Source organism: Ursus maritimus, unplaced genomic scaffold (assembly GCF_017311325.1).
Source record: "Ursus maritimus isolate PB19 unplaced genomic scaffold, ASM1731132v1 scaffold_18, whole genome shotgun sequence".
NCBI classification, from domain to species: Eukaryota; Metazoa; Chordata; class Mammalia; order Carnivora; family Ursidae; genus Ursus; species Ursus maritimus.
This window is the reverse complement of record NW_024424230.1, coordinates 23,431,281-23,458,904: the sequence shown is the minus strand read 5'-3', so window position 1 is coordinate 23,458,904 and position 27,624 is coordinate 23,431,281. Positions and strand designations below refer to the sequence as shown.

Here is a 27,624-nt window from a genome sequence, read left to right as displayed (position 1 = left end):
CTTGCTCCTTCGCTCTTGGGTCGCGATGGAAAGGTGGATACTCTGGGAAATCGATTATGGCGAATACTACAGCATCCTTTCCCGTGAGAAACTCACGCTGTAGTTGGAAAGACGATATGGAATCAAACAATTTCAATATTTTTTTAAAGTACCATCAATAATAGAGGAATGCAAAGTTCGGAAAAAATTTGACCCACGCTCAAGGGAGATCAAGGAAGATGACCCGCGGAGGTAATTATTGAGCTAAATTTTGAAAGATGATTCGGAATTATTCAGAGGACAAAAAGGGTTCGTGGGCTGAAGGACATTCCAGACAAGAACTTCATGAACAAAGACGTAGAGGCATCAAACAGCACGTACGTACTGGCAAGGTGGGGGTGGGCGGCACAACGTGGCAACCACCGCGAACAGCTATTCCTGTGGTATCAACTGCTGGTCAAGAGGGGTGGTTGCTGAGGCTAATGAGGTGGGCAGGAGTCAGGTCAACAGTAGAATTGTATGTCATGCCAAGGAAGCTGGACTTTGCTTTGAAGATGACAGCCACGAAGGCACTTTTGTCAGGGAAGCACTGTGTCCTGTCGCAATCACCCCTGACCAGAAGTCTCAAACCCATTCCTGGTCTGGTTCCCCTCCTGACAGCTAAACTCTAATTCTGACCCTATTTTTCTTTTTTTTTTTTTTTAATTTAATTTATTTATTTGACACAGAGAGAGAGAGAGATAGCCAGTGAGAGAGGGAACACAGGCAGGGGGAGCAGGAGAGGAAGAAGCAGGCTCCCAGTGGATGAGCCTGATGTGGGGCTCTATCCCAGGGCTCCAGGATCACGCCCTGAGCCAAAGGCAGACGCTTAGCGACTGAGCCACCCAGGCGCCCCTGACCCTATTTTTCTAAGCAAAAACAAATCTGACTATGATGGTTCATAAGAGGATGTCGTGGATTCCAAATCTGTCCTGAACATATGTGGGACAGTCCAGGTGAAAGGGCAGGACCAGGATAGCTAATGTGCCAGACAATCCAGACATTCCGTTCTGGGGGTGAGATAGTTTAGCAATGGAATGTACAGGTATAACAGATGCTGTATTGCCCTGCCCTGTTGCCACCGAGAGACATACCAGCTGCAGGTAACGTTGCTAGGAAATTCACCAAGAGGCTTTATTGAGAATCTTAAGCAGACACACACACACACACACACACACACACACACACACACACACTTAAGCAGACACACATACACATACACACACACGCACACACACACACACACACACACACACACACACAAAAGGGTTCATGAAAAACAGTGCTAAAGGCAAAAGGATTAAAGCCAGGGACATTTAGTTGTACTGAATGATTTATTAATTGGCTGATTAATTGATCAGAGCTGGAAGATTATTTAAAAATAAATCCTATGGGGGAGGATGTTAATTACACCATAAACATAGGGTAGAATTTAATGGGCAAAGTCCTGTACAAAGTGGGGAGATTGGTCTTTAAGGGGAGGATCCCTGCCTCTTCCCTGAGAGTAGGTGGGAGGAGGAAAGGAGGCTGGGCATTTCCACCTTTGCCCCTGGAGGTCTGAAGATGGCTGTCTCTGCATGGATCTTCAGTATCTTGAAATGTGAATTCAGAACAGTTTATGGGCTTGCGGGGGTTAGATTTACTGTGGAGGTGAGTTTGAAAGGATAATGCTGTCCGCATGCAGCCTGTCCTTTTTCTTTTTATAGATTTGGGCCTGTTTTGTTTGGTTGTATCTCAAAGGGCGTATAGTTGGATTGTGTTGGTTTTTTTTTTTTTTTTTTTTTAGTCTGAGGATCTTTCTATCATACTGAAGATTAAATATATTTACTTACATTGTTGTAGTTTGCAAATCAATGTAAAAACTTGGTGAAAGATTCAGGGTTCAAGGAGCACTAAACATGCCTAGATTTGGGTTGAATTAGATAGGGCAGTGCTGGGGTGGTGAGGGGGCAGAAGTTATACACCAGAGGGCTCGGTCCCGTGGGAGTTAGAACTAGTAAGTGACGAAGCCACGTGAGAATTTATAGATTTTAGAGGCCATTAGGCCGTGATAACAGAGGGACAGAGGAGTTGTTTTGGGGTGATGGAACTTTTCTGGATCCTGAACTTCGTGGAATTTACACAAATCTATACATGTGCTAAACCTATAAAAAGTCAGTTTTACTGTATTTTATTTTTTTATTTTATTTTTTTAAAAGATTTTATTTTTATTTATTTGACAGAGACAGCCAGCGAGAGAGGGAACACGAGCAGGGGGAGTGGGAGAGGAAGAAGCAGGCTCCCAGCGGAAGACCTGATGTGGGGCTCGATCCCAGAACGCTGGGATCACGCCCTGAGCCGAAGGCAGACACTTAATGACTGCGCCACCCAGGTGCCCCAGTTTTACTGTATTTTAATTTAAAAAACATAAATTTACAATTTAACCCCAAAATAATAAACCATCCTACCTCTGACTACCTAAGGTGAGGTATGTTTTGTTTCTTTAACCCGTCTGATTTCTCTGTGATGTCTCTTCAGATGTCAGTGTTTTACCTGCAATTAAAAATGGCAGAGTTTATCAGTCTTACCAAGATTAGTACCTGATGCTGCAGCTGTTGTAAGATTTGGTGTTTCTGGTGAGCACTGTGAAGACGGTAGTGTGCACCCAGAGTGCTAACAAATTTCTAAAAATAACCAAAAGGAGATTGTGGGTTGGGGTTAGGGTTAGATTGGAGTTGGGATTCTGTTAAGTTTGAGTGACATTCGTAGTAAATGAGAGAGGAAGGAACCGTGAGCAGGAGTATTTACAGAGAATGCTGGGAAGGGTCCACACTAGCCATTTTGTATCAGGAGTAGGATCTTCGGTGTGTTTGCTTCTGACAGGTGGAATAATGAGAGTTTTCATTTTATTCTCTGTACTTTTCTGTGTTGTTTAGATTTGCTGTTAAGAACCCGCGCTACTTTCATAAAAGAAAAGCTAATGCTAACAAGGAAGATAGGGAAGTTTATCTTCAGAAACTTTTCGATCTGGTGTCCTGAATTTGCCTTTTGTTTAGCTTGTGCCCTCAAGAAGAATGGTGCTGCCCTGCCATCTAGTGGCCATATAGCAAAGGCGCCTTCCCACCAGCATTCCAATAAAGCAAAAATTTGTTTTACCAACTTAGAAGAAGACAACAAATGTACATTGTTCTGGGTAAAACTTTGGGTTGAAGACTTATTGATACCAAACAGAGATCAAATATTCTATTTTATGGTAAAATCTCATCCTTTTGGCATCATCAAGGAACAAAACTCCTCAACTCAAGTTTTAACTCTTACGGAACTACAGAAAAATTAAATGCACACTCTCGCTGTTTCTTAAAAAAGAATATATTGAATAAAACAACCTTTCCTTTAGGGCTTATGGTTTTAAAAAAGCAACATCACCAGGAAGAGCCTGGTTTAGTCATAATCAGTAAATCTGGGGCATGGTGTAGCGGTTTCTTACGGTTACATCATATACTGGTTTGCTACGGCTGCTACACACTGGATGGCTTGAACAACGGAAGTTTGTTGTCTCACAGTTCTGGAGGCTGGAAGTCCACGATCAAGGTGTTGGCAGCTTTGGTACCTTCTGAGGGCTGTGAGGGAAGGCTCTGTTCCACGCTTCTCTCTCTTTGGCTTCTGGATGGTCGTGTTCTTTCTCCCCGTGCCTCTTTGCTTTATCTTCCCTTCATATGTGTCTCTGTGTCCAAATACCCCCTTTTCATAAAGACACCAGTCATATTGGATTCGTGCCATGTAATGACTTCAGTTTAACTTGATTACCCTTTAAAGGCCCTATCTCCAAATAAGGTTACATTCTGAGGTCATGGAGCTTAGATTTCAGCCTATGAATGAAAGGAGCAGTGTATAATTCAACCCTGATTTGGTTTCCTATCAGCAGAATCACAAGTCTACTTTGATAAACAACAAGTATGAAGCAAGCGAGATGAAGAAGGGTGCCATTACTATTTCATAGGTGCCATGGGTGGCAGTGAGTCAGGCTAGAATGGAAGGGGCAGGACCCCTGGAGCATGATGGAGGGTGGGGATTGTTGACCTGAGAGGCAATAGGGTGGATAGTGTGGAAACGCATCGAGTGAAGTGGGGAGGAGAGGCGAACAGCAGGGCCCAGGCGTTCAGGGGAAGTGTATGGTCTAGCAGCGGAGTTTAGGGACCCATGCTAGGTATAAGAGAAAAGGCAGAGGGGGAACTTGAGCCAATGAAGGTCCTGGGAGCAGCTTCACTGGGATGTAATACGGGAAGAGCTGAACCACTGAACTGCAGAATGTGCGTGTAATCGCTAAGCCGTGGACAGGGGCAGGATTGAGCTTTGCTGCTTCAGGCGCCATTGTGGCTGGGGCACATCTGAGCTGGCGTGATTGTGCGGCTAGGCTCTGGGGAGTTCATCTACAGCTCAGACTGCTTCTGGGCGGCCTCAGTTTGTCTCAAACATCAATAGTACCTGGGAGGGTAAATCTACTGGGCTTGGGTTTGTCCCCTCTGCTATAAGAGTAATTTAACATCCTGTGAGAGATTTCTGATTCAAGGTACCAATGCTGCCAACCCCTTGATCTTGGAAGTTTATTTGGAGGTCTGGGAGTAAATCCTGGGAGTGTTCTAATGAGGTCCAAAAAAATCTTCGATGTAAAGATCTAAAATCTTGTAAGCATCTTTGAAATACATAAATTATTATTAATTTAGCTTTATATAAAGCTTACACAAGATTTATAAACAGACCCTGTTTATAAAGGCAGATTGAGATTTTCCAAAACATGGAAATCACCTCATCATATAGATTTGGACACCATCATGACAGGTAATAAAATTAAATGCTAATTGAGTTTTCATTTTATTGCTAGGTTTTCCTTAAGGAGAAGAACTTGCGGAAGGTAAGCAAGCTAAGCAAGAAAAATACCTTGGTTCTAGAAGATTAGAACATATTCAGCAAAATGAACACATCCATATAAATGGTATACGAATGGTCTTTTCTAGCTTTCCTGTGAGCCATTAATAGAGATCTGATTGGCAGGTATTTCTGCAATTAATTGATTCTGGAAAATTTGGCAAGCATTGCTCCTCTCTACCTTAAGAATTGGAAAAACTGCCCAGTTTATAAATACCAATATAATAATATCCTTGAAGTGTTTGAAATGCTTTGGGGGAAAGTCTCTGTCAAATAAGAGTTTTGTAATGTATAATACTTGATCTCAAATATTTATATATAAAATATAAATTGTTTTCAAAAATATTTCACCAAGGGGCTCCTGGGTGGCTCAGTCATTAAGCATCTGCCTTAGGCTCAGGTCAAGATCCCAGGGTCCTAGGATTGAGCCCCGCATCCTGCTCCCTGCTCAGCGGGAAGCCTGCTTCTCCCTCTCCCACTCCCCCTGCTTGCGCTCCCTCTCTTGCTGTCTCTCTCTCTGTCAAAGAAATAAATAAAATCCTAAAGTATATTTTACCAAATTCACAAAGTATGTCAGTATGTGAATGCCATAATCCAAGTGTATGTGTTGGTTGTCTTCCTCTTGAGATCCATGCTGGACTGAGGGGGCCTGACCCAGATAGATGGCTTCAAGATTTTCCTTGCCTCCTGGCCTCAGGGTGGGTCCAGCCAAGGGGAGTTGGGGTTATCAGCAGAAGACGAATAGGTGGGAGAATACAGGCAGATACTTATTCTCCTAGCTTCCTTCCCGCTGAGTTCCTGACGGGGGTGCTCCGAACCTGATCAGAGACCATGGCTCCTGCCAAGTAGCCACTTCCATAGCACTGCCTCCCCAAACTCATGTGACTGTCGGTCTTCATGCTTAGGGATAATCACTGTTCCCTAAGTTATAAACCCCAGGGAACCGCGCCATTAAATGTTACCTTCTGAAAACTCTGCCACATATTTTAAGGAGTCCCTTTTATTAAGTTCTCCTCAAATTATCCCGTTTTTTTCCCGTCCTATTTTTGCCAAGACGTTGACTAATATAGTGTGTTCACTCTTTTCTTTGTGTGGACTAAGCATATGGCAGAAAAGACTAACAGTCTCTGTGAAAAACTGGAGAGATTTTGTACTCTAGAGCTGTTCTACCCATTCATATCGTCTTCCTTTTCTTTCAGTAGAAACCAGTGCTCCAATTTCCAGTCAGCTGAGTCTGTCTTGAGGTCAGTTTAGCCACAGCCTGTCAGGATTCAAGGGGTTATTTATACCTTGTTATTGTGTGGGTTGGACATTTTATAGCCCTAAATGCAGCAGCCATCCTCTAGAGTATGTGGGCTGGAAAGATTTTCTTCTTCTTCTTATTATTATTGAAAAAATACTAAGTTTTTTTCATTTGTGTCCTTGTCCCTTCCCTTCAATAGGTAGCCGGACTTCTCCCCTTATTCTTTATTACATACACACATTCTGTCTCATTAAAATGCTAGACTCTAGAAGCCAGAGACATAAAAGATTAGCCTCTCATAGTAGAAAATGTGTGTGTATATGATAGAGTGAATTGTGTCCCTTTAAAATTCATACGTTGAAGTCCTAACCCAACAATGTGACTATATTTGGAGATAGGACTTTTAAAAATTTAATTCCACTGTAGTCTAAAAAACATACTGTGTATTATTTCTAGTCTTTCAAATTTGTTAAGGTGTACTTTATAGCCCAGAATGTGGTCTGTCTCAGTGAATGGTCTATGCAAGCTTGAAAAGAATGTGTATCCTGCTTTTGTTTGACAGAATATTCCATAAATGTCAATTAGATCAAATTGATAGTGTTGTTCAATTAAACTATATCCTCAGTGATTTTTTTGCCTGCTTGATCTATTAGTTATTGACAGGGGGATGTTGGAATCTCCAAGTGTAATAGTGGATTTGTCTATTTTTCTTTTATTTCTATCAGTTTTTGCCTCACATATTTTGATGCTCAGTTGTTAGGTGCGTGCATGTTTAAGATTGTATGTCTTCTTGGAGAATGACCCTCTATTATTATGTAGTGTCTTTTTATCCCTGATAATTTTCCTTGTTCTGAAATCAACTTTGTCCAAAAGAAATATAAGTACTTAAGGGTTTTTTTTGGGGGGGGTTTTTTTTTTTTTTTGATCGGTGTTATCATTGTGTACCTTTCTGCATACCTTTACTTTTAATCTATCGATTCTGTATATTTAAAGTGGTTTTCCTGGGGCGCCTGGGTGGCTCAGTCACTTAAACATCTGCCTTTGGCTCAGGTCATGATCCCAGGGTCCTGGGATCAAGCCCCGAATTTGGCTCCCTGCTCAGCGGGGAGTCTGCTTTTCCCTCTCCCTCTGCCTGCTGCTCTGCGTGCTTACGCCCTCTCTCTCTCTCTCTCTCTCTCTCTCTCGCTCTGTCAAATAAATAAATAAAATCTTTAAAAAAAAAAGTGGTTTTCCTGTTGATAACATGTGTTTGGGTCTTATGTTTTTTTGTTTTTTTTTTTAAAGATTTTATTTATTTATGTGACAGAGAGACAGCCAGCGAGAGAGGAAACACAGCAGGGGAGTGGGAGAGGAAGAAGCAGGCTCCTAGCGGAGGAGCCTGATGTGGGACTCGATCCGGAATGGAATGCCGGGATCACGCCCTGAGCCGAAGGCAGACGCTTAACGACTGCGCCACCCAGGCGCCCCATGGTCTTATGTTTTTTTATCCACTCTGACAATCTGTCTTTTAATTAGTGTAATTAGACCCATTCACATTTAAAGTGTTATTGATGTATTTGGATTAATATCAGCCATGTTTGTAAGTATTTTCTATTTGTTGCTGGAGGCTTCTTTTCCTACTTTACCTGGGTTTAGTTGAGCATTTTTATTTTATTTTAGTAACCTTCAGATTTCCTTCAATTCAGAGATAATGTGGGTTCTTCAATATGATTTCAGAGTGATGATGTGATTAGAAGCCAAGCCATCCTCTACTTCTCCTCTGTGCTCCAGAATCTTCTGCTTCCCTCCTTGACATCAGTGTTTGAAGTTTATTACCTTACATTATTTCTGGTTGTTGCCAATTATTAGTGATTTTTTGGGAGGAGAGGATTTAAAAAAAAAACTTATTTGGGGGACATTTAAGAAGTAGGGAAAGGAAAATCTGTGGGATGGTCTTACTCCCCTCCCTCTTAACTTAAAAGTCCATACTCTCCACCCAGTCATGTTTATATTTAAAAGCAGGTCATAGGAAGAGAGAAATACTTTTCAGAAGGAAAAAACCCGAATGCTTGGAGCTGGACATGATCTCAGAAGTCACCTACTTCTCAAGTTCACAGAGCCAGTTAATGACTGAGCTGGGACTATCTAAAGGACTTGTGATATTTTTTTTCCATCTTCCACTGTTCACTAATGGGTAGAATTCCAGACATCAGAGAGGGAGAGAGAGAGACAGAGTAGTTTTCACGCTGGTGACTTTCCTTCCCTGCCTCTAATCATATCACATACCTCTGAGACTTTGGTAAGGGCACCCTGGTAGCCCAGAAATTGGGGCTCTAACTGTAACAGTAAAAAAAAAGTACACAGTGGATAAAGACTCCATAAAATGAGGAAAGAACACTAGGGGAAAAGTATAAGAAGCTTTTTTCTTTTTCTTCTTCTCTCTAGTTTCAAAAAAACCAAAAAACCAAACAAAACAAACGAACAAAAAAACCCAAAATAACACCTCGGCCAACCAACCAACCAACCAACCAAAACCAAAAAAATGCCACCAGAGCTATAAATCATTTTAAGGTATGAAACATTGTAAAAGTGAGGAGTTTGATTTTTCGGGATGATTCACCTCAGCTGCCACGACAGGTGAAGAGAAACGGTCCCTGTGAGAACTGTATTATGAAATGTAAAAACACAATCTGCCTTGAATGTTATTACTCCCAAAGGGTCAGACCTAATCCTGATCAGTGGCACATCTCGGAATGCACCCCATCGATTACAATGGGCCTTCCCTCTTCTGAAAGGACAGCTATGAAATTGGCCACTCTCCACTGTCAAAACCAGAGGATTAAATATTTCCGGAGCTTCCCAGAAATGCACAGTCCTATTGCGTAAAGAGATTTTTTATATTTGTTCTACAATGAGGACCTTAATTGATTCTGACTTGGGGACATCCAGAAATTAAACTTGACCCCCTAGCTGCAAGAAAAAGTAACAAAAGTACAAATAAAAGTATTTTGTCAAAGTCAGTTGGGTATCAAAAACTTAGAATTCATAAAGAATCTCGAATTGTTCATGTAATATACATGACATGAGGGAATTAAACAATGATGGAAGTCTTTAGGTTCAGAAGCATAAAACGTGGGAGCAAGTGACTTACCCTTTGCACCTGAGAGGCAGCAGAGCATCATGGGAAAGAGGACAGGCTCCGAGATACTGACTTGGGCAAGTTACTTAATTATAAGCCCCAGTTCCTCATCTGTAAAGTGCAGATCATAATTTTAAGTATTCATAAGTTTATTACAAAGATTAAACAAGGTAATATGTGTAAAATGCCTGAATTAGACTAAGCACCCAATAAAAGTTTCCTGATGTTATTGTTATTATTTTTCCCTGAAGACTAGAGTTCACATTGCTTTTACTCTTGCTTATATTTCTTTGAAGGACCAGTCCAGCAATTTCTTATATCTTGCGCTTTTAAAAATAAAGGGAAACCTCTCTAAGGTGGGGTCAGGAGGCTAGAAGGGGAAGTCTTACCATTCCATGTCAATTACAGGAAGCATTGTCAGTTATAGGCCTCAGCAGAGAAAGATGTACATTGTATCCCCTAGGAGAAATCAACTATCTCTGCAACGAGCCAATGAGAAATCATCATCACCCTGAACTCTTGCTTTTTCCCCAGCAAACTTTTGTTCAAGACAACCCTTCCCCACTTCCTCCTCCTTCTCCATAAAATAATGTTTCAGAAACCACCTCTGTCCTTTTCTTGGACTGTGTTTTGGGTAGGATTGTCCTAGCTCCCAGCTATTGAATGGCTAGCCAACCAGACCATTCCACCCCTCTAAACAGGCTGATTAGTTTAAGACTGGGCAGATGACCTAAATAGGACAATGAGGTGAAATCCTGGGGTTTTTTGCTACATCTATTCGGAAAGCAAGAATTGCTAACCTATTAGAGTGTAAGTCTGGAGGTACCAGTGATCACCAAAGAGAAAGCCTGCCTGAGAATGAAATCAACACAGATGAATGCAGAACTGAGAGACAGAGATGGTTCTTTAATAGGATGTTTGAGTTCCTGGGTCCTGCTATAACAGTAGACACAGACACGTGCTTACTTTACAGTTTTATAAGCCAAGTAAAGTCTTTTTTTTTTTTTCTTGCTCAAGTCAGTTTGGATTGAGTTTCTGTCATTACACTTGAAATCTTGATAAATAATCCTGTCCTAGGAAGAAATATGAACCAGGCAGTGCAATCTAATTGCTCATTTGTATATTTTTTTCACATTTTCCCCACCTCCTCTTGTATTCAGTGCCTTTATGCTGTTGGTCTTCCTGTTTATTTTTTCATGGGAAGTAATCTGAAAATGTTTGTCCTTGATGCTACAGGGTGAATTTGTGTTGCTGTGTTATTCTTCTTAGATAATGACAATTACTTTTAGTCCTACAATGAAAAGGTTTGTTCCTATTAAAGGACTTTAGCTTTAGATAAGCAGGTGTGTCAAAATTAAAAGAAACATTTAAAATGTGTCAACCAAATAACAATGTGTAACTGTTATTTGGATTCTAAACAAACCAATAGTTCTTAAACGATACAATCAGGGGAAACTGAATGTTGGCTGGATATTTGTTATACAGAAATAATTGTTAAAATATTTGTGTGTGATAATGCTAGCATGGTAATTTTTAAAGAGTTTCTATCTTCTGGAGATACATATGTAAATGTTTTTGGATGGAAAAATACAATATATGAAATTTGCTTCAAAATATTACAGTAGGGGGCGCCTGGGTGGCGCAGTCGTTAAGCGTCTGCCATTGGCTCAGGGCCTGATCCCAGCATTCTGGGATCCAGCCCCACATCAGGCTTCTCCGCTAGGAGCCTGCTTCTTCCTCTCCCACTCCCCCTGCTTGTGTTCCCTCTCTCGCTGGCTGTCTTTCTCTGTCAAATAAATAAATAAAATCTTAAAAAAAAAAAAAACCCAAAATATTACAGTAGGAAAAAAAATTCCGGTAGGAAAAGGGTGAGAGGAGAGGAGGTACAGATGAAACAAGATTTAAGTTAATAATGGTTGAAGCTGAAGTGATGGGTTGAGCATGGGATTCATTATCCTAGTTTAACTTTTTAAGTTTGAAATTTTCCGGAAATTTTTAAAAGTAATAAATAGAAATGGCCAAGGTTGCTATTTGCCTACCCAGAATCTATGCTCTCCTTCTCCCTTACGCACAGAACCCCTATATGGTTGAGGATGCCATGTAACTGTCTAAATAAAAAAAAAAATTTTTTTTTCTTCCAGTCCCCCTTGCAGATGTGAATGACCAGTGGGAAGCGGAAAGAAGCCATTGGGCGTGGCTTCCAAAAAAAACTCTTTAAAGGTGGTGGCTCAGCTGGTAAGTGAGCGTGTGACCCTTACCTCTTCTTTTCTGCTGCCTTAAACCAAGATCTGAGGAAGGAGCTGGCAGGGTCATCTTGCATCACAGGCAACCCCAAGGCCAGAATGCATGATGCTATGGATGGTGGCGCCAGAAGATAGACGGCATCTGGATAGCTGATGACCGTGGAGCTGCCACACCAGCTCGGGGATACTTTCCCTTTTTTCCCAACAGGGAGAATTGACCCTTTTTCTTAGTTTAAATTTGTATTTGCCCTTATAGCGGCTGTAAACGCTACGAAGACAAGGTCCCTGTCTTTAAGCTCACAAACTGGAGGGCTTTTTGGAATTATCTGGGGTGCTTTTTAAAATAGGAAGGCGTGGACCCCACTTCCAGGGTGCCTGATATCAATGACTTGGGTCCAGCGTAAGCGCTGGAATTTGTAAAAGCTGTCCCTGGTGATTCTAACGTGCCGCCAACCTGGAGACCTACGTTAGAGCTCGCCATTTGATTCCCGGAGCGCGCGGCCCCTGGCTGGGCAGCCGTCGAGACTGGGTGGCTGGCTGGGATCACCCGGGACAGCCTGGACTGGGAGAGGCACTGGCCGCATCAGCCTTGCGCGTCAATCCGTCCAGCCCCGCCTTTTCCCCCGCCCCTCCGTGGCCTCCGATGGCGCCGGAACTGGAGCCTCCCGCGTTCCGGCAGCGCCGAGGTGCGCCTGCGCGGCGCTGGGACCGGGCGGGCACTTTGAATTTCGCTCCCGGAGTCGCGTCTCGGGATCCTGGGCTTCTAAGACCGAGTGGCGCTTTGCTCCCGGACCCGCTCCAGGTTGGAATCTGAAGTTGGGGGTCCTGCCCTCGGAGTCAGGCGGAAGGCATTGTTTAGACGGATTGGGGGCGCGGGGCCTCCAGGCGGAGCAGAGGAAACGGGCTTGTCTTCCCCACCGCTCGGTTGGCTGGAGTGGGTGCTTTAGATCTTCTGTCCTACCTTCAGGTGAATGATAACCGACTCCCTTCCTTCCCCTCCTTCTGCCTCCTTATCAGCCCCAAACCATAAAGCTCCAGCCCCCCGCAGCATGGGAGAAATGCTTACTTGGACTCGTTTCTTTGCATTTACTGTGTGCTTTTAATTCATGTGTACTTTGCGTTTTTAAAGAAAATTTAAGCGCTGTCTTTATATATAAATAGCGCATTTGTCCCTCTAAATCCCCTGTACCTTGCTTTGGGATGCGTTGATTAAAGAAGGCTCAAAGAGAAGTCAGTATCGGACTCTAGTTAAAAACTGAATTTTGTAGAATTGAAAGAAGTTGAGTTTTTGTACTTTCTTTTCAGGGAGATGTGATTTACTGGATCACATTTGTGGTCCATTTACTGGATTACATTACTGGATCAATACTGGTAATACCACTATTGGATTTTGAAAGTGAACCAAAACTTGGCCTTTCTGTTTTTGTAAATGTTTATTTTTTTTCTTCAGAGGCTTAAAGGATGGCCTCCTCAGATCTGGAACAATTATGCTCTCATATTAATGAAAAGATTGGCAATATTAAAAGAACTCTGTCACTAAGAAACTGTGGTAAGTAGAACAGATTCCACTGACGTTGTAGATATAAAATGCATTTTAATTGTTGTTCCACTTTGAATATCTTATTGCCTGGTTAAGTGAAAGGTAATTTTAACTTTCAAATAGTGGTTTTTTGAAGCGCTCCAGCATTAATATTTTGAATACTGCAGAGTACTAAAATGTAAGTTATATTGAACAGTGAACTGGATATTAGTTATACTCAATTGCTTGTATTTTTCTGAGATACACAAGGCATAATAGGAAGATTCGAAGGTTATTTGGCATTTATGGCCATAAAGCTAAGTGGAGATAATGAAAGGTAAGAGATAAAAATAGAAGTGGAAAAGACCCACAGAGGTAAAAATAGCCCATTATCCATCTCACAGCCTGATTTGGAGGAAGCTTATCATTATGTATAACTAGGAAACAACTGATTGAAAATGTCCAGTTTTTTTAACGTCGAGAAGCTTAGAGATTGTAACTGTCTTCCAGAACATTTTGAAGTGCTGAAAGAGGATGAGGCAATGACAGTGCAAAGATGGGTGATCCTTGTCAAGTCTGGGGAAATATTGTTTACAAAAATTGTGAGCTCCAGGGTCCATTCTAGGAGAGCTTAGGATTTATTTATAGGCAGAATTCTATCTGCTGGGAAAATTGTGGTGAACTTTGCTATAGTTTGTACCTTGAATTGATAATTTAACAAATTTTTTAAAATATGAAATTATAATGTTGAAATGCCCTTTTGAATTATACATGTCCATCTAGGGACTTTGATATTCTTCATCTCTTGTTGAGAACCTCTAGTAAAGGAATATGACCCGTTATACAGTTTATAGCTCACATTCTCCGAAAGCTAAAGCTGAAGGGACTGTGGGTTCATCTTCTCGTGCTCCCTCATTTCACACATGACTCTCAGAAGTCAAGCGACTTGCCCAGCTCCCCTAGCTCCTGGTAGTCAGTTGGGACTACAGTTTTGCATCCTGATTCCCAGTCTAGTATTCTTTCTCCTTCTGTGCCACTTTGATTGAATAACCCAAAAAGAACATCTAGATTTTTAATAACTAGTCTTGTTTAGCCTCTCTGTCTAGGGGCATGATTTCTGTGGGATAAACAGATAAAATTTAGAGACCTATAACACAACTAAACCTTGAATTCAAATGACCCCACCAAAGCATGAGGCCTGGCTGAAGCAAAGTGACCTATTAGATCACTACATACTCAGTAACCATCATTTGTATGTGGGGAGAATGATTTGTCTGTTTGGTTCCATAGCTCATTTAACAGAGCCCAGTAGTTTGTCCCTCTGGCTACAGTAATTTATTAGACTACAGCTTTCAAAAGTATTGTATTTGCTCAGTTGATTATGTTTTTATAAATCACCAGACAAGGCCCTAAAGTTTAGGTAACTAAAAGTTATTAGAGGTACCAGTGTATCCAAACTAGTTATATAACCCCCTGAAATTAATCTCAATAGAGACATCCATACTCTTATTTACTTATTAATTTTTTAGTTGTTATGATCCTGCTGTCAAATGCAATTAACATTGCCCTATTAGATAAGAATTATATGCTGCTTGTCATGACGATGATGAATAGTGGTTAGCATTTACTGAGTGTTTTACTAGATTCCAGGCTCAGTATTCAACCCATCTTGTATGTACTTTCTCTCTTCTCTTCACCGTAACCTTGAGGTAGGTGCTGGTGTCTCTGACTTTAGGTCTTGCACCTTCTGGCCATTTCACTCTACAGCCTCCATAATCTACAGATATGGCCAAACTGTGCTTTTGTTTATTTATTTTTTTTCTGTCTCCCTAATTGTGCCTTTACTTATGCGTATTTCATTGGTTATTAAAAGCAAAGATGGAAAGATTTGATTATGAGGGTAGTTTTTCTTTTGTGTTTTTGATCTCTTAAAAAAATTTTTTTTTATTACTTCTTTTATTTCTAGGGAGGAGGAGACTCTGGTTTTCCCATCCTCAAATCTTTGGAACTAGAGAGGGGTGCCAGATGATGGGGTTGAGAGTATGAGAGCATGCTACTTTATAAATGCCTGATGTTTGTTTCTGTGAAGCACTCCAGGCTTATTACTAGCCTGTAACTTTTTTTTTTTTTTAAAGATTTTATTTATTTATTCGTCAGAGATAGAGACAGCCAGCGAGAGAGGGAACACAAGCAGGGGGAGCGGGAGAGGAAGAAGCAGGCTCATAGCGGAGGAGCCTGATGTGGGGCTCGATCCCAGAACGCCGGGATCACGCCCTGAGCCGAAGGCAGACGCTTAACCGCTGTGCCACCCAGGCGCCCCTATGTTACTTTTTCTGCTTAGGAATAGTGAATAGTGTAACTATGAATCTCAAACCCAGGTGCGTCCCAAGCCACTACTACAAATTCTGAAGGGAAACTCTCCCCCATCTTCCACGCACCCTTGAGAGCCGGTCCGAAACACAAGCTTCTCTCCCTGGCCAGTGATTAGAATTTTGAGGTGTGCACTTTCACTGAAGGTTTATCCCATGAAGAAGCCTCATTTGGGATTCTCACTTCCAACACCCTGTACTTTGAAGTACCAAAGCCTAGGTTCTTGACCCCATTAAAACCAAACGTGTTGGGTTACTGAGACTCGCCAACTCCTCTCTCCAGGTTTCCTCTGCACCCCCAGTTAGGGCTGCTGTAGCATCAGCTCCCACCTACTGCCAATCTGGGGGTCTGTCTAAATGCTGAAACCCTTGGAGAAAGCTCAGCTATGCATGTAGAAGGGTGGGTTTTGTTTTTTGTTGTTGTTTTTTTTTAAACTAACATTTCTAGGTGTCTTCTTATAGTGGAGGACTTTGCCAAAATCAAAAGACTCAGGGGACCCTTTGTACTTACCTCTCCCTTTCTTCTCTACCATATCACTTAGAAATGAGGTCTTAAGATTATCCATGGAGGCAGGTCCTAGGGCCTGAAACAATAGTCCTTTCTCCTCCCCCAAGTGTCTCTCTCAGCTTTGGTCCAAGAGTTTAATTGGGTACAATTGAGTTAAAGAATACAGTATGCTGGGGTGCCTGGGTGGCTCAGTCGTTAAGTGTCTGCCTTCGGCTCAGGGCGTGATCCCGGCGTTCTGGGATCGAGCCCCACATCGAGTTCCTCCGATGGGAGCCTGCTTCTTCCTCTCCCACTCCCCCTGCTTGTGTTCCCTCTCTCGCTGGCTGTCTCTCTCTCTCTGTCAAATAAATAAATAAAATCTTAAAAAAAAAAAAAAGAATACAGTATGCTAATACTTTTCTGTATGCTTTATTTTTCATTCTTTCTTTGTCTGTTAATAGGTCAGGAACCTACCTTGAAGACCACATTAGATAAAATAGGAAATGAGATCATTGTAGTAAATGAACTTCTAAATAAATTGGAATTGGAGATTGAGTATCAAGAACAAACCAACCATTCACTCAAGGTAATGTTTTTCCAGTAAAGAAACGAAAGGGCAGTAAATACAAACTCCCTGATTGCCAGGGAATTCTGAACGATTCTTTAAATTTGAAATGTTCTTAGCTTTGTAAATTGTTATTAATGGTATAGAGCACCTCTCGCATTGTATCTTCTTAGTATAAAGGACTGCAGAGCTCCACAGGTGTTTCTTTGTTTATGCTGGTAGCCAATGAAATGGAACTGTACTAAAAAGGAAGATTTCCTAAATAACTCTTGGTAGGTTTAATTTAAACAAATGATCTTGGTAGAGTGGTGTGGAAGGAGCTCCCCACCTGGGGTGAGGAGACGCAGATTCTCACCCTGGTTGCCCTTAGCCCCCTCTACCACCCTGAGAAAGCCCTTTTACTTCTTCGGGTCTTGTGGTCCTGCATTTCTCTGTTCTATAAAACATAACGTAAGGGTCTCAGATAAGGGTCTCTGTTCTATAAAACATAACGTAAGGGTCTCAAGTAAAGAAAAACTTGAGTCTCATTCACACACCATTTTGTTCTAAATAAGCTTTCTAACTGGCTAAGCTAATGAAAGTGCTTGCGTACTTCTGAAAAAATACGCAGTCTGTACATAGATACCTCGTGCTGTTAGAGCCATTGATGTGTTCCTTGGGATTGAACAGGGTGGCCTCTACAGTCCCTTTCAGCCTTATAATCCTTAAGGTCTGTAAAGATTTTTGAGCTATAGGAATGGGCATGAATATGCCTATCCTACTACTATGGAAATGAAATTAGTGGCTCTGAACATCATTCAGCTCTTTGAAAGAAAAACGTCGTATAAATTCAAAACAGAAACCAATATTAGTTTCAGTTCTAACCTACCCAGGAGTGCCCAGGGTTAAGTGTGGGCCTAGAGAATGTTAAATTCAGAATTGAAGACTATTTAGAATTTTTGTTTATCTTACAATTGAGAATCAGATGACAGGAATCCAAAGGTGCAGAGTATTTTTCTTACTAAATTTGCATGAGTTCATGGCCTCAAGATCTAGTGAAAGGTAAAGTAAAGACAACACATTACAAAAACAAAGCAGTTATGATCCAGTGGAAATTTCCATTAAGCTAGAGTATGTGCACGTCAGCAGTGGAAGTTGTTCCGAGTAGCGTCTCGTACGTGTGCTCCAGGCACGCGCTGTCCCCTGGCGCTGCTGTACAGATAGCACTGGGGAATGTTTGTTAAGTCAACAAAAGCAATTTACCAGAATGGCCGATATAAATCCTTCATACATTTTTTAGTTGCTTTCCAAGGTTGCAGTTAAATGTCAACCCTCCCTGTTGTAGTGTGATTATAACAGTTCTCTGAAAACCAGTAGAGAAAGCCACTGTATTGCCATCCAGAAACAGCTCTAGAAACCAAACAGTTTTTTAAAAAATATTGCTGCAGTCAGTGCTTTTCCACCTCTTCTGTGTTCTGAACACTCCCAGTCATTGTGATTGTGGATGAGTCTTTCACACTCTTTATACCATCTTAAAACACAGGCAGTAAAGACACTTAACTTGGGAGCATTTTTTTTTTTTAATTTTAGGAACTCTGTGAATCTCTTGAAGAGGATTATAAAGATGTGGAGCATCTCAAAGAAAACATTCCTCCCCATTTGCCTCAAGTAACAGTAAGCCAGAACTCGTAAGTGTACTTATAATTATTCTTGCTATCCGCGTTTATAAAACTATTAAATACCTCTGCTCTTTCTGCTTTTTCATGGACTTGTGGTTTTGTTAGTGACTATGTTAGTGTTTTTAGGTTTTTTGTCACTTACACTAGAAATAGTATTTCCCTCTGTCTGCATTAGTCTTCTTATCTTGCTGCCTCTGCGGAAAATGTCGCCCCTCTTGCCCACGGGCGAGTGTCCACTAGGCTCTCTTTTCCCACTTTTTCTCCCCAGAGCCCCTCAGCCTGTCCCTGGGCTGCTAGTACTAACACACGTTGGCAGCTGACCCAGAAATCCCCCTTCAGCCCTGATCCTTCTTTTCAGATTGTAATTCGCTGTCTCTTTGTTTCTGAAATGCCGTGTCCGCCACAGTGCCTCGTTGTCATCCCGCGTCTCTGACTTGGCTGCCTCCCGTTTCTCTGCCCTTCTTTAAATTACGGCGTTTCCTAAAGCTGTGTTTGGCTCACGCTTCGCTTCCACCATGGTCAGTGCTCTCAAATGTCAACTCCAGCCTTGACGTGACCTCTGCTGGGAGCCTGATCATGAGCTCTTCTCTCCAACTCTGCATGTTTGAGGCCAAACCGACCAGTTCTTGTTACCCACCCGTCCTGCCTGCTGCCTTCCTCCCAGCCCCTGGACAGCGACTCGGCACCTTCCGCCTGTCTTTCTCTCGGTAGCCCTCAGCTATGCACGCTGTCTCTCTGGGGTTTTGTCTGGCCCAGCCCTCCCTTCCCTTCTTATTGGCTGGCTCTGAGTGTGATCTTCCATCATCGTTTGTCTTTGTGATCTGAGAGCTCCTGTGTTTTGTCCTTCCGTGGTTCCACTACTCCCCCTCTCCAGGCTTCTGCCACCAAAGTTACATTTCTAAAAGGGAGTTCCAAAGTGTGTAAAAACAGTCAATGCATAACTTAAAATTTTTTAACTTTTGAAATGTATCATATATATACAGAAAAGTGACTAACCATTATTTGTGCAAATTAAAGAAGAAGAATAAAACAAACATGGGTGTATCTACCAGTCAGATTAAGAAATAGAATATTACCCATACCTCACAACCCTTCTTCTCTTGCAGACCCTTTCTTTATCAGAGAGGTAGTCATCCTGCTGTGTATGATAATCACACTCTTGGCGTATGTGTTTCTGTAAACAATATGCTGCTTAAATTTGAAAAACTGAAAGGAAGGCACGAGGCTTGCTGAGTAGGAGAAGAGCCACATTACTGCTGGTGGTTGAAGTTCTCCAGAAGAAGATAAGCTCAGCAGAATGCCCAGCATGGTCAGGGTCCCCTACAGTTTCCCTGCAAGAAGAGAAAATGGTGGGCAAGGTCATGAATGAATGCTAGGAACAGAGGTCATCACAGGAGATCTGCTAGGATTGTAGTGTGGGCTGGACATGGGACATCCAGCAGGAATATGGCCTGGGGAATAGGAGGAATTTTCTTCTCCTGACCTCACTATGGCTTAGTTTCAGTTTTCAGCCAAGGTCAAAGCAGAACCTTTCTATAGGTTGAACCTTTCTTTTCAGCTGATACGCATAGCAGGGCATGAAGGAAAAAATCCGGAGCTGCTGTAGCATCCGGTGAAGACAAACAGGTACAGCTAAGAGTCAGCCAGGCTCACCGTGAAGTCTCATGTCACACTCATGGAGGGTTGATGGTACCATAGCATCGGGCATCTTCATCTTGGCACCCTACAACGTGGCCATCCGCAGTCACAGCGCCTCAGTCAGGCCTGGTGGCCCTGTGTCTGGTGCTCAGCTGTCATCCTGGGATCTCACCTCCCTGTCTTTCTTGGGACTCCCTTCGCTCACTCTTGGATCGGATCTACTCCGTCTCCTGTACCCCATTTCTTTTTTGGAGCAGTCCAGCCAGTATGGCTTCACTTGCTGCTGCCAGCAAGGATCTGTTCCCTCCCTGGCAGCTAAATAACCCAGAAGCTGCAGCCTATTTCTAGGGCTGTTAGGTGTGGGGTGGGAGCTATATTAGGCTCTTCACTGACTCCAAAAATTCAGTCGGACTGAATCCAAGAGTTCATGCTCATTGCTGGCAACTAAAATGAGTCTGCCACAGGCAGGGACTGACACTAGCAACCAGTGGGACAAAGAGAAAGATAGAAGTATAAGAGGATTCATGTTGCTGTGTCCGGAATTCGGGAGTCAGGAAGAGAAGCTGTTTAGAGGTTAAGATAAGTTCAACCTCAAATGTATTGACTTTGAGGAGCCAGTGGGATAACTGCTGAAGATCTGTACTAGGTGTCCTGCATACACCTAGGTTTGGGGCTTGTAAATTATAATTCTATTACTGAAGATTTGGGGACTTAATTTTTCAGTGTTCTCTTCACTGTTCAGATCTTGAACAATAGGAGTGGGGGCAGCAAAAAACGTTGGCTATAAAATTATTATAATAAGATGAATCTTGTATTTGTTAACAGATTGTTTTTAGTTGGGAAAACTTTCTAGTAGGCTGCGGAATCCCAACGATCACTTGTTCATCTGTGCATTTCTGTCTGCAGCGCTAATGTGACAGATCTTGACCCTGAAGAGCCAGTCAAAGTGGAGGAAACTGCACCCACAAAGAAGCCCCCCAAAGAACAAAGAAGTATTAAAGAAATGCCATTTATAACTTCTGATGAATTCAATGGCATTCCGGCGTAAGTATTTAAGATACAATTTTAACGTTCAGCTCTTTAATGGTCAACATACATGATTGTTGAAATCCTAAAGCTTGATTATATTCATAGCATGCTGTGTTCAAATATTGATCTTTTCTCAAATAGTCTTACATTATACAGTAAAAACTTAGGAAATCTTTTGTTGAAGATGCTTAAAATCCTGTTTTTTATTTGGTTCTAAAGGTCTTTTCATAGCATGATCTAGAGATAGGTCAGTTTATTGCTTGAGTCATCTCCAGGACCATTTTGTGATACAGATTTATCCAGGTACATTTTAAAAGTAGCTGTTTTGGGGCGTCTGGGTGGCTCAGTCATTTTAGTGTCCAACTCTTAATTTTGGCTGAGGTCATGATCTCAGGGTCACGAGGTCGAGCCCTGCATCAGGCTCCTACACTCAGCTTGGAGTCTGCTTGTCCCTCTCCCTCCTCCTGCTTGCAGTCTCTTGAGTGCTCTCTCTCAAATAAATAAGCAATTTTATAAATTGCTTTATTTAAAAAAAAATAAAATAAAAGTAGCCTCGGTTTTGCTATAATTTTAAGTAAAGTGTGCTGTATAGTTTTGAGAATTAGAACGGTAAGCGTTGCGTCTGTTTGGTTTCCATCTGTTCCTCGACTTATGCCACACATTGTTTGAGTCTGTGTTCTGTTCCAGGCTGTGGGTCACTGGGAACAGTACAGGGCTGAGTAAGACAAGATTCCTTCCCCGGAAGGAGATCTGCTTTGCTCTTTACAGAAGACAGTATTGGAGAGGCCATTATGGAAACTCATGTTTGTTTGTTTGTTTAAAGATTTATTTATTTATTTTAGAGAGAGAGCGAGAGCATGATCAGGGAGAGGGGCACAGAGAGAGGGTGAGAGAGTAGGAGAGAACCAGACTCCCCACTGAGCACAAGGCTGCACGTGGAGCTTCATCTCGTGACCCTGAGATCAGACCTGAGCTGAAATCAAGAGTCAGACGCTTAACCAACTGAACCACGCAGGCGTCCCAGGAAACTCATTACTTTTAAACTCTCATCATTCCAGGGCTTTGCTGAACTTCTTGGGCTTTACATTGTTACATTTCTTGTTATGTTTTTATTATACAAGTAATAATTGTTGGACAGTGTTGTCAGAAAATAACTCATCTGTAATTCTACCACCCAGATAAAATGGAGTATTTCCTTTCAGATTTTATTTAATTTCACATATATAATAGGCTGTTTCTGATTGTTATTACAACAATGTAGTTATACTGCCAATACAGTTTACTTACTTTTTTTATTATGAGCATTTTGCCATTGTTAATTATTATTGTAAACTTGGGTTTATTAGTTGTGTTCTATTTCATCAAAATGAGACCAACCTTTCTCTGTAATCTTTATTTTTTGTCAGTCATTTCTTTTATGATAGCTTTATTTTCATGAAAATTCTGACGATATTCAGTTTTTTAAACTGTTATTTTTGTTGCTCATTGGCTAAGCTAAAGAGAAAAGCAAATGTCTGAGGAACAGTGGAGTAGATGGGCTTTTATAAAATGCTTCCATGAAGAGATAAAGGAAGGAAATTAGCATAGTCATGGTAGAGTGTTCATTTTTAAACTAAGGGGTTATTTAGTGAATGAGAGAACTTAAATGATTGGGTTAAGGAAGAATGTATTCCAAGCATAGGGCTTTTATTTATTTATCTTTAAAAAATTACTACTGAGGCTGGAGTTAAAGTAGAGAACATTGGCAGAGGGCGGGGGTGGGTATTGAGGAAATTAAGGTGATAGTTCAGAGGATTTAAAGGAATCGCTTTGTGGGGAGCTGTGGGATATACAGTTTGTGGGAATTGTAGTTAGAAATAACAGCAGCAAAAATGAATTTAGAAAAGAAGAAAATAGGGGCACCTGGGTGGCTCAGTCGGTTAAGCCTTTGCATTTGGCTCAGGTCATGATATCAGGGTCCTGGGATCGAGTCTCGCAAGTTGTGCGTCGGGCTCCCTGCTCAGTGGAGAATCTGCTTCTCACTCTCCCTCTGTCTGCCACTCCCCTTGTGCATGTGCTCTCTCTCTCTCCCTCTCTCAGTTAAATAAAATCCTTAAAGAAGAGAATAATGAAAGTGAATGTTTTTGGTTAATATGAACACTTTCCTTTAAACATATTCATATATTATTTCATATTATGGAAGTTTTGGTAAGGAAACTGCCCCTTGAAGAGAGGTAAAGGGCAGAGTTTCACATACCGAATCCATAGTTTGTTGAAGGGTGGGGCGCCTGGGTGGCTCAGTCGTTAAGCATCTGCCTTCCGCTCAGGGCGTGATCCTGGCGTTTTGGGATCAAACCCCACATCAGGCTCCTCTGCTGGGAGCCTGCTTCTTCCTCTCCCACTCCCCCTGCTTGTGTTCCCTCTCTCACTGTCTCTCTCTCTCTGTCAAATAAATAAATAAAATCTTAAAAAAAAACCCAAAAAACATAGTTTGTTGAAGGGAAAAATTGAGCCAGACGATTGAGTTTTGTTTTTGGTGTGTACAGAGAAATCGAGTCTTCTGTTTTTATATTCTAAGACTGTATGGTGACTGGGAGGATAGCAAGAGGCAAATGGGATTGGAAGAGTGGATTTAGAGAGAGACCATTGCTCCAGAGGGTACAGCCCAGAGCTGCGCACTGGCTCCCCTCCGCCCTGCAGCTCGCTCCCAGACCCTTTCCTCTGCCATCCTGTGCAATTGGCTCTCTGTCCTGATTGGAGTTGCCATCTGTTGTGGTCTTTGTTGTCCATCTTCCCTCCTCCTCCTCCTCTTTTCTTGCTTTCTCAGAACAGATAAGTTTGCAGAGTAGTATAAGTTATGTAATTTATTTAATATTTAAATTTTTGTTTCCCTTTCTCACAAACATTTAAAAATGTTTTAATAAACTTCTGTCTTGCAGTTCACCAGCAGGAGACCCTATTTTAAATTCTAGTGTTTGAGACCCTATTTAAATTGTGGTATTAATTCTGTGCGCAGAGAATGGAGATGAATACATCCAGATATAAATAGGGAAGTTAAGCAACTGATACATTGTGGTTCTGTTTAATTTTTCAGCTGTTGAGATCTGTCTGGTGTATTTGGAAGTTGATATACATTTTTTAAAAAGACTTATTTTGGCAGGGGGTGGGGGCAGAGGGAGAGGGAGAGAAAATCTCAAGAAGACTCCATGTTGAGCGTAGAGCTGGACATGGAGCTCCCCGTCACGACCCGGAGATCATGACCTGAGCTGAAACCGAGTCAGATGCTCAACCAACCACCCAGGCCCCCCGACATTTTTGTTTTAATGAAGAGTTCTAGTAGCTTTGCTTCTGTGTAAAGTCATCATACATACACATTTTTCAAAGAAAATAATTTTGCATAATGATTCTTTTAAAAATTAATCATATACTTATTTGCAGGTACATGAAGTCTCGCTTAACCTATTGTCAAATTAATGATGTTATTAAAGAAATCAACAAGGCAGTGGTCAGTAAATATAAGATCTTACATCAGCCAAAAAAGTCAATGAGTTCCGTGGCCAGAAATCTCTATCACAGATTTATTGACGAAGAAACAAAGGATACCAAAGGTAAAAATGATAGCATATATATGTGTGCGTGTCAGCTGTTTGGAGTATAACTAAATCATGAGAAACAAAATGAATTCTCGAAAATTCTGAATCTGGAGAGGTAGTTCTCAACCAGGAGCGGTTTTCCTACCAGGGCACATTTTCTCCATCTCTGGAGATATTTTTGGTTGTTACAACTAGGGCTGGGGGTGCTACTGGCATGTGGAGACTAAAAGTACACCCGAGTACAATGTACAAGGCCGCTCCCGCAGGAAGAAAGAACGAGCTCCCGATGTCTGTAGTTCCGAGGCAGAGAAACACTGCTTTAGAGTCTATTATGAAACCATAGCCAGTGTTTTCAGAATTAGAGTAGTGATGACAACAGCTGGTCATGCTTGTATAGCACTCACCATGTGCCAGACAGTGTACTGAGAGCTCTAGTCCTCCCATCTTACGAGGTACTACGGTTACCCCCATTTTGCAGATGAGGCGAGGAGAGCATCCGTTCCTTGCCCAAGGTCAGCCAGTTAAGGGACAGAGCTCCTGGGGGTTCCATTCTCTTAACCACTAGCCCATATTCCCTCTTGAAAAGGCAGTTGTTCGGAAGATACCAACAGATAGCTAGTCACATAATTAGCAGGGCTCCGTTTCTAAAATGCCACAGTAAACATTATGCGACTTCACTTGAGAGACTACTGATCATTTTAGCAAGAATACCTGTTCTCAACCTTGTTTGCCTAATGGTAGTAAAAACGATCAATGTTATTCATGTTCACAGCGTCACGCCTTAAAGTCTCATCCTGAAAGTTGTCCTTATGAAAAGTAGCACTAATATCTTTATTTTCAGGTCATTATTTCATAGTGGAAGCTGACATCAAGGAGTTCACAGCTTTGAAAGCCGACAAGCGGTTTCACGTGATAGTGAATATCTTACGGCACTGCAGGAGGCTCTCGGAGGTCCGAGGGGGCGGCCTGACCCGCTACGTTATAACCTGAAGCCCCTGGGATCTTTTGAACTGGCCCACAATGGGGCGTAGAGGCCACTCCCCTAGTTCCCTTCTGTGTATATAATTTCTTTGGCTTTTTCATTTTCTTTTCTAGTTTCCTAGAAAGGTAAAACTTTTTAGTAAGTGAAGCATATATATTTGAAAATTGACTTTCTTTCCACACATATTTAACCCCCTACCATATGAGCCTCTGTGCTAGGCGTATGATGGAACTAAAAAATACTGACGGTTAGTTTTTGTGTTTAGTGACAGTGCTGTAGATCCCATAAGACAGATATACAGGTGATAATGGAAGAAAAAGGTCCAGAAGATAAGGTCTAGGGTTCCCAGGCTCTTTTTTTTTTTTAAAGTAGTCTCCAAACTCAGCATGGAGCTCAGCGTGAGGCTTGAACTCATGACCCTGATATCAAGACCTGAGCTGAGATCAAGAGTCGGACACTTAACCGACTGAGCCTCCCAGGTGCCCAATGATACCCAGGCTCTTTAGAGTTAAAGGTCATTAATGTCAAAATTCTATCGGTGGCATTCCAGTCTACAGGCAAAAGTGGAATTCGTAGGCAGCCCCTCCACGTGATGATTCTGCTTTCCCATATGTCGTTAGGGAACAGCTTACCTGAAATGCATTCGGTATAAACCAATCTATAAACATCAGGCTGTAATGAAATTGTAATAAAAATATACTGAGATGAAACAGATGATAAGATAACATGTAAGCAGTTTGATAGCTGTCGTGGAAAATGGGTGGTTGGATTGCAAGACTGTAGGATGTTTCTCTTGTGCACTTAGGGAGACTGGCTGTGTGTGTTTCCCTCAGTGTTCTCCAGAGATATAGAACCAGTAGGAGATAGATATATATATAGAGAGAGATTATGACAAATTGGTTGGGAAGTCCCTTGATCTGCCGTCTGCAAGCTGGAGACCCAGGAAAGCCGTGTATAATTCAGTCCTGAGTCTGAAGGCCTGAGAAGCAGAGAAGACGCGGTGTGGCTCAAGCAGTGAGGCAGGAATAACAGCGCATTCCTCCTTCCTTCGCCTGTTGTATTCAGGTCGTCCACGGACTGGATGATGCCACACACATTGGGGAGGGCAGTCTACCGAGTCCACTGATTCAAATGCTAATCCCTTCTGGAAACACCCTCACACATGCATCCAGAGATGAGGTTTAATGTGGGCGCCCCGTGGCCAGTCCAGGTGACACATAAAGTTAACCGTCACAGTCACTGTGCCATCTGCTTGGTAGATCGATCCCTGTAGCGAGGGAAAAATCATCCCCTAGGCCTGGTGGCCTTGTTAATACTGTCACCGTGAGGAGCACAGAATATATTATGGGCACTACACATATTGTTATCCTTTCTTCCTCCCTAATTTAAACGCCGATGTGTTTAATTTTTCATGTCTTGCTTTCAATAAAGATAATGGCGTTATCCTTTATTTTAAAGTCTTGCTTGATTTTTCGCTAAAAATTGTTTTTTTCTATAAAAGACTATTTTGTCTGCTTGAAATATTTCTTCTTGAAACTCACAGTGAACAACAGTGTCGATAAATGTGTCTAACTCTTGTAGAATGGATACTGAGGTGAGCAGTTCGTCTCTTTTAATCTTTAGCACATCATCAGTTTGTTACATTAATTGGGCATGTACCGGTAGACTTGTATGCATAAAGAATAGTAAAGACATTAATTTTCAAACAAGAACTAATCTCTGTTACTTGAATTTCATTTTCAAGCAAAATGACAGGCTTGTTCCACTTACTTATTTTTGAAAATAACACCTTTAGGAATGCCTGCGTGGCTCCGTGTTAAGCGTCTGCCTTCAGCTTAGGTTGTGGTCCCAGGGTCCTGGGATCGAGCCCTGAGTCGGGCTCCCTGCTCAGCGGGAAGCCTGCTTCTCCCTCTCCCTCTGCAGCTCTCCCTGCTTGTGTTCCCTCTCTCATTGTCTCTCTCTCTCTCTGTCAAATAAATAATAAATAAATCTTAAAAAAAAAAACCTATAAAGATCTAAGTTTAGATGCTTCTTGTGGTCCTGGGGCTCTGGCCTCAGACGCACCTCTCGCCCTTTTCTCTCCAGCTGCTCTCCGGTAGCTGGCAGCCTTAAGCCCCCTTCGTCTGCAGTCCACGGTCCCCACAGCATGGCTCTCTCCAGAACATTGGGAGAACTGCCCCTTCTTCCACAGCTGTCTGTGGCAGGTCCTGTGGCCTGGCAGGGATGGATTCTGGCTGGCTGTCACCAGCTGGGTGCCACTGAGCCTGAGGCCTGGCTT

At 42.1% G+C, this 27,624-nt stretch overlaps 1 protein-coding gene across 3 annotated transcripts; it reads left to right on the top strand.

Annotated features, from left to right (window-relative positions):
- SKA1 (spindle and kinetochore associated complex subunit 1) lies at window positions 1-26,796 on the top strand. Of its 3 annotated transcripts, XM_008692065.2 has the most exons (9): window positions 2,365-2,389; window positions 4,880-4,909; window positions 11,426-11,519; window positions 12,978-13,076; window positions 16,364-16,488; window positions 18,037-18,134; window positions 20,670-20,807; window positions 24,210-24,379; window positions 25,206-26,796. In XM_008692065.2, the coding sequence occupies exons 4-9, from the start codon at window positions 12,989-12,991 to the stop codon at window positions 25,352-25,354; spliced, it is 768 nt and encodes a 255-aa protein (XP_008690287.1). In that variant the 5' UTR covers window positions 2,365-2,389; window positions 4,880-4,909; window positions 11,426-11,519; window positions 12,978-12,988; the 3' UTR covers window positions 25,355-26,796. The 3 variants fall into 3 exon arrangements, with proteins under 3 accessions (XP_008690272.1, XP_008690287.1, XP_008690296.1); XM_008692050.2 differs by lacking the exons at window positions 2,365-2,389; window positions 4,880-4,909 and adding an exon at window positions 1-356; XM_008692074.2 differs by lacking the exons at window positions 2,365-2,389; window positions 4,880-4,909; window positions 11,426-11,519 and adding an exon at window positions 11,570-12,898.
- The last annotated feature ends 828 nt before the right edge of the window (window positions 26,797-27,624 follow it).